This window comes from Anomaloglossus baeobatrachus, unplaced genomic scaffold, assembly GCF_048569485.1.
Source record: "Anomaloglossus baeobatrachus isolate aAnoBae1 unplaced genomic scaffold, aAnoBae1.hap1 Scaffold_2960, whole genome shotgun sequence".
NCBI classification, from domain to species: Eukaryota; Metazoa; Chordata; class Amphibia; order Anura; family Aromobatidae; genus Anomaloglossus; species Anomaloglossus baeobatrachus.
Genome location: NW_027442400.1, coordinates 62,806 through 70,166, shown reverse-complemented (window position 1 = coordinate 70,166; position 7,361 = coordinate 62,806). Strand labels below are relative to the sequence as shown.

The window sequence follows — 7,361 nt, the reverse complement described above, 5'->3', positions numbered from 1 at the left end:
GCCTCCACCTCACCCCCCGATACATGAGGACATCAATGGCCAGAAGATCCTAAAACTCACCTACAAGATCATTGAGCTGCTGACTGGAGAGGTGACACTGCTGGGAATGCTGGGACATTATACAGTAACGCTATGAAGGGATCGGGGGGTGACGGTATCATTGTATGTGTCAGGTTCCTATAACGTGTCAGGACGTCACCGTCTATTTCTCCATGGAGGAGTGGGAGTATTTAGAAGGACACAAAGATCTGTACAAGGATGTCATGATGGAGGTTCCCCAGCCCCTCACATCACCAGGTAATAGACAGGACTAAATACACACGGCCTATAATTATCTGTAGGTAAGGAATGAATTCAGTCCCTGTATGTGTCTCCTCCAGGTCTATCCAGTAAGAGGACAACACCAGAGAGATGTCCCCGTCCTCTTCTCCCACAGGACTGTAAACAAGAAGATCCCGATGTTCCTCAGGATGTGTTTCCTCCAGCTCTATCCAGTAAGAGATATCTACTCATGTACTTTCTGCACTCATTTTGTGGTTACATTTTTAGGCTTTCTGCTGTGTTCTTTTTCAGCTGTATTTTCTTTGCTTCTGCTTTTTCTGCTGTTTGTTTCTAGTCCCTTCTCTATGTTGTTATGAAGGCAACTCAAAGACCTGCAGAGGGTTCATGAATACCCAGTTTTTCTGAAAATAAGCCCTATACTAAGCCCTAGTTACAGTCAGGGCCAGTGTTGTGAGAAGTCAAACTGCACAATTTCTCAGGAACCCCACTCTCTTCGGGTCCCCATCAGTTGTATTCTAAGGTTGATTGTTTAAGGACCTTTGATGAAGTCATGTGACGTGATGTAACCAAAGGTCTTTTAATTCTAGGAGTGTAAAAGAACTGAACAGGACACAGGCTGGCATACAGGGCTGGTATTAGGGGAAAGGGAGAGCAAACTGGGCAATTACACAGGCCCCCATTCTCCTAGCGGCTGCAGTGTTTATATGACGTCATGTGACCAAAGAAAAAGGGGAGAAAAAGGCCTCAATAGAAACAAGTGCACACCAATATATAAACAAGGTATATACATTTTATTATGTCCAGAACATACAAAACACAGACAATTAAAATCATTTAAGAACAAAACAGCCATCTGTCCCATACACTACATATAATTCTGTGATAAATATAATATTATTTGAAATATATGGTCCCCAGGGAAAATATATACAAATATGGCAAAAATAGAAAAAACCTCTATAAAGCAGCTGTACAGTGAAAGGAGAAAAATAGTAGCATATATGGTGGATATAGTCTATAGCAAAAAATAATAATGATACAGGATAACCTCAAGAAGTGGTATAGTGAAAAGATGACAAATGGCTAAACCTGTGATGAATATGTCCTATATTAGAATGCACCCACAGGACACAACAATGTCACATATAACACCATAACAGAATAATGTAAAGGACGACCCCTGTGGAGTGGCCATACAAAATACAAGAAGTGGTTACATCTGTAATGGCCAAGACTACAATCAAGGTACACAATGTCACAATTGGTCTCCAGACATGTATTATAAAGAGTAGCCTCTATAATAATCCATTACCGATAACTGATTATAAAGACCCTATGGGAAAAATTAATGACATGGATACCCAGAAGACAATACCCTATTAAAAAAAGAAAAAGCCTTTAGCCACACATTGAATGAGTAGTCGAAAAATCAATACTGTGCAAGGGAGAATATAAATCCCTGGCTACTACAATACCATGTCTGGACCCTGGTAACCTCTGCAAGAAAAATATGTGGACCCAAGGTAAGAGGGACAGTCAGGCAGTCTACCCGACGCGTGTCGCCGCTTATTGCAGCTTCATCAGGGGCAAGTGACACATAACATCAACCGGACAATTAATAAAGCTAATGTGATTACCGTAAATTGGTATCTGGTGAATGTGCAGCTGCACACGTGGAGAGGGAGGCGGGCCCACCATGATCTGCATGCTGTCAAGCAGCACGGAGGAAGTGAGGAGGTCACATGATTAATGTCTCGTGACCATGGTAACCAAGTACACAGATCGTGCCATCATAGACAGACCAAATAATGATGAACTTTCTCATCCTGCATATCTGCAACCCTGACAATAGTGTGTGTGTGTGTATGTGTGTGTGTGTGTGTATATATATATAATATATATATATATATTACAGAGGTGCAGAAGACTCAGTTTGCATATATGGAGCACAAAGATAATACGGCTAAGAAAACATGGTCACTTTAATAAAAAGTCTTTCTGGAAAAAGAAATGACATTGCTATGTTTCAAAAAGAGGGGTACATATGCATGCGCGCTGCTGGCCACCATTTTGTTAATAGCAGTATCCAATAACTCATTGATATAATATAATAAATACATTTATAAAACCAATGTGCATATGAATGCTGAAATAACAATGGAAAAGGGCAACAAAGTGGAATATATGCAACAAAATAATAACAGCTGATCCACAACCTATGTAATATGGAAGCACATATGCTATCTGTAAATTATGCATGTGCACACATATAGATGACACATCAGAGGGCGTAGTATAATCCATGGATTTCAGCATTCTGGCACTCTGCATGATAACTGCTCTGGTGTCTGTGAGCAGCACAGTGAGATGAAGGCGTCAAACCACATACTTAGTAGGACTAGCAAGAGTTATTCTCTGCTGTGCTCCGTGTTAATGTCTTTGATCACATGCTGTAGTGGAGCCAGTATCATTCGCTCCCCTTCTGTATATGCCGGCTGGACTATTCCATTAATGCCAGCAATAGTTTACCTATACAGGTGTGGTGAGGTGTTGTGATACAAACTAGTGGTTGTTGTGCATTATTGCTGTGACCAGCTGTGGTGTTAACCCTTGTTGTCTTTTTGTTTTTGCCTTCCTGCTCTTGCTTTTCGCCTTAGTCTCTCACTGTTTATTTCTGTGAGTTTGCAGTGTGTCTGAATTTTGGTTTTCCCGTCTGTCGTAATCTGTATTTCCATCATACTCCTTTCCCTTCCTTCCACGTTCAGGGTAATCCAGAGGTTAGGGATATCCTAAGGTCTCCTGGCATGAGAGACGATATAGGAGCCCCTGTCCCTCATTATCCTATAGTCACATTGCGACAATCAATCAGATTATTTATTGTAGCACATTCCAGAGAACTGGTGCTAGGAATGGGAGATCTGAATTAACGAAGATGTAACTCTTAGATCTCGAAATTGGAAAACAGATTCAGAATAATTTGTTTCCTAATTTAATTTCTAATGTTATGATTTAAAAAAATCTACTTTCAAAATTATATCATTAAAAAATAATAACATTGTGTTTATTTTTAGCAGATGAGTGTATCAGGAGTTCAGATGGACCTCTAATATCTTCAGAATTTAAAACAGATGATGAAAGTATCACACATGATACATATGAAGAGCATGCTGCTCTCCCAGATATACCTTCAGTCCTTCCTCGGAAAGCTGTATCATCTGATCTTTTCAAACAAGTCCAAAATTACGATTTATCACAGAATTGTAAGCAAAATAAAAGTTACAGAAAGGATGTGGAACATGAAACGGCTCCTACAAGGGAGAAACCATTTTCATGTTCAGAATGTGGAAAATGTTTTATCAGGAAATCAGATCTTGTTAGACATCAGAAAATTCACACAGGAGTGAAGCCATTTTCATGTTCAGAGTGTGAGAAATGTTTTATTCGGAAATCAGATCTTGTTTGTCATCAAAGATCTCACACAGGGGAGAAGCCATTTTCATGTTCAGAGTGTGGGAAATGCTTTATTCAGAAATCAGACCTTGTTAGACATCAGAAAAATCACACAGGGGAGAAGCCATTTTCATGTTCAGAGTGTGGGAAATGTTTTATGCGGAAATCTTACTTTGTTACACATCAGAAAATTCACACAGGGGAGAAGCCATTTTCATGTTCAGAGTGTGAGAAATGTTTTATTCGGAAATCAGATCTTGTTTGTCATCAAAGATCTCACACAGGGGAGAAGCCATTTTCATGTTCAGAGTGTGGGAAATGCTTTATTCAGAAATCAGACCTTGTTAGACATCAGAAAAATCACACAGGGGAGAAGCCATTTTCATGTTCAGAGTGTGGGAAATGTTTTATTCAGAAATCAGATCTTGTTTGCCATCAAAGATCTCACACAGGGGAGAAGCCATTTTTATGTTCAGAGTGTGGGAAATGTTTTATTCAGAAATCTTACCTTGTTAGACATCAGAAAAATCACACAGGGGAGAAGCCATTTTCATGTTCAGAGTGTGAGAAATGTTTTATTCGGAAATCAGATCTTGTTTGTCATCAAAGATCTCACACAGGGGAGAAGCCATTTTCATGTTCAGAGTGTGGGAAATGTTTTATTAAGAAATCAGACCTTGTTTGCCATCAAAGATCTCACACAGAGGAGACGCCATTTTCATGTTCAGAGTGTGGGAAATGTTTTATTAAGAAATCAGACCTTGTTTGCCATCAAAGATCTCACACAGAGGAGAAGCCATTTTCATGTTCAAAGTGTGGGAAATGTTTTATTCAGAAATCAGACCTTGTTAGACATCAGAAAAATCACACAAGGGAAAAGCCATTTTCATGTTCAGAGTGTGGGAAATGTTTTATTTGGAAATCATATCTTGTTAGACATCAGAATAGTCACACAGGGGAGAAGCCATTTTCATGTTCAGAGTGTGGGAAATGTTTTATTCGGAAATCACATCTTGTTAGACATCAAACAAATCACACAAAATAAACCATTTTTATGTTCTGAATGTGGAAAATGTAATTCTCAGAAATCAGATCTTGTTAAACATATGATGGAGCCACACAGGGAAGGAACCTTTATCATGTTGTGAATAATTGAAATGTTTAACTGGTAAATAAAGTCTTGCTAAACGTCAGAAAACCAGCAGAGCAGCCATTCTTGCTTTCAGAATTTGCCAAATGTTTTGTATTATTAATCAGGTCCTGTTGTTAGATGAGTCACACGGGAGAAGCCATTATGATGTTCTATAATTCAGAGGGTTTTATCCAAAATTCGGCTACAATTGCTCAAGTAAGAATTGGTGAGGGAAAGAACCATTTTCTCTCTTTTTAAACTTATCGTATTTTTCAAACCATAAGAATGTGGTCATGACGCACTGTTATGGGGGGATCTGCTGCTGACACTGTTACGAGGGTAATATCCCCCAGTTTCTAGTGCAATGTGTTTAATGACTTTCCCTTTAACCCCTTAACGACCTTGGACGTACTGAGTACGTCATGGTGACATGGTGCTAAAGGACCCATGACGTACTCAGTACGTCCTGGCGAAATCGCGGTCCCGGAGCCCCGGGGAGTGAAATTTATTTACTTAAACGGTGGATTCGGGAAGGAGGGGACCTCTGCCTGACGTCAGGAGGGGTGGTGCCTCCTCCCCGAACCTACAGAGGCTGTGATTGGCTGACGAACGCCGCTCAGCCAATTACAGCCACTGTAATGTTCCAGCCATTGAAAATGGCTGGAACATTGAAATCCAGCCCTGATCAGTGCTGCTGTAGCACTGGCCATTGGCTGGAGCTGGGTGATCGATGCTTCACCCGCCCCCAGCTCTGATTGGAGAGACCGGTCTTGTGACCGCTCTCCAATCAATGTGGATCTGCGGCCTGTGACCGTCCCTGGAAGCCGAGGAGAGCGGTAAGTTGTTGTCCCCGCCGCCCGCCCCTGTCCCCGATCGCCCCGCCGCCCGCCCCTGTCCCCGCCGCTGCTCCCGCTTCACCGCCGCTGTCTCCGATCGCCCCGCCGCTGCTCCCGCTTCACCGCCGCTGTCTCCGATCGCCCCGCCGCTGCTCCCGCTTCACCGCCGCTGTCTCCGATCGCCCCGCCGCTGCTCCCGCTTCACCGCTGTCCCCGCCGCTGTCTCCGATCGCCCCGCCGCTGCTGCCGCTTCACCGCTGTCCCCGCCGCCATGCTCCCGATGCACCGCTGTCTCCGCCGCCATGCTCCCGCTCCACCGCCGTCCCCGCCGCCATGCTCCCGCTGCACCGCCGTCCCCGCCGCCATGCTCCCGCTCCACCGCCGTCCCCGCCGCCATGCTCCCGCTGCACCGCTGTCTCCGCCGCCGCTCCCGATCCACCGCCGTCCCCGCCGCCATGCTCCCGCTGCACCGCTGTCTCCGCCGCCGCTCCCGATCCACCGCCGTCCCCGCCGCCATGCTCCCGCTGCACCGCCGTCCCCGCCGCCATGCTCCCGCTGCACCGCCGTCCCCGCCGCCATGCTCCCGCTGCACCGCCGTCCCCGCCGCCATGCTCCCGCTGCACCGCTGTCTCCGCCGCCGCTCCCGATCCACCGCCGTCCCCGCCGCCATGCTCCCGCTGCACCGCTGTCTCCGCCGCCGCTCCCGATCCACCGACGTCCCCGCCGCCATGCTCCCGCTGCACCGCTGTCTCCGCCGCCGCTCCCGATCCACCGACGTCCCCGCCGCCATGCTCCCGCTGCACCGCTGTCTCCGCCGCCGCTCCCGATCCACCGCCGTCCCCGCCGCCATGCTCCCGATCCACCGCCGTCCCCGCCGCCGCTCCCGATCCACCGCCGTCCCCGCCGCCGCTCCCGATCCACCGCCGTCCCCGCCGCCGCTCCCGATCCACCGCCGTCCCCGCCGCCATGCTCGCCACTGTCCCCGCCGCCGTCGCACCCACCTTTTTCAGCCGCTGCTGCCCCCGATCGGCGGCGGCCGCCGCCTCCTTCATCGGCTGCCCCTTCTCCATCGCCACACCACCTATCCCTCCATGTGCTGCAAGCCACCCTCCCCCCACGTGGGGGGAGGGTGGCTGGCTTGCAGCACATGTGGGGGGAGGGTGGCTGGCTTGCAGCACATGTGGGGGGAGGGAGGGGGGCTTGCAGCACATGTGGGGGGAGGGAGGGGGGCTTGCAGCACATGTAGGGGGAGGGAGGGGGGCTTGCAGCACATGTGGGGGGAGGGTGGCTGGCTTGCAGCACATGTGCTGCAAGCCACCCTCCCCCTACATGTGCTGCAAGCCAGCCACCCTCCCCCTACATGTGCTGCAAGCCCCCCTCCCTCCCCCTACATGTGCTGCAAGCCCCCCTCCCTCCCCCTACATGTGCTGCAAGCCCCCCTCCCTCCCCCTACATGTGCTGCAAGCCCCCCTCCCTTCCCCTACATGTGCCATCTCTCTCTCCCATCAGACTCTGCCCCCCTCCCCGATCTGCTGCCTGCTCTCTCCCATTTTCCATCTACTGCCCCCTCTCACCCTCCTCGATCTGTTGCCTCCTTCATCTGCTGCCTCTTCTGTCTGCTGCCTCTTCTGTCTGCTGTGATCCTGCTGCCTAGATCCATC

At 47.8% G+C, this 7,361-nt stretch overlaps 1 protein-coding gene across 1 annotated transcript; it reads left to right on the top strand.

Moving 5' to 3' along the window:
• The first annotated feature begins 393 nt into the window (after positions 1 to 393).
• On the top strand, positions 394 to 5,222 carry LOC142267572 (uncharacterized). The gene is made up of 2 exons (XM_075332342.1): positions 394 to 494; positions 3,354 to 5,222. Exon 2 carries the CDS (start codon positions 3,890 to 3,892, stop codon positions 4,775 to 4,777), a length of 888 nt encoding a protein of 295 aa, XP_075188457.1. The 5' UTR covers positions 394 to 494; positions 3,354 to 3,889; the 3' UTR covers positions 4,778 to 5,222.
• Positions 5,223 to 7,361: the final 2,139 nt, after the last annotated feature.

Excerpts from the sequence above, each read along its gene's own strand:
- LOC142267572 (XM_075332342.1), top strand. The coding sequence starts at position 3,890 with ATGCGGAAATCTTACTTTGTTACACATCAGAAAATTCACACAGGGGAG.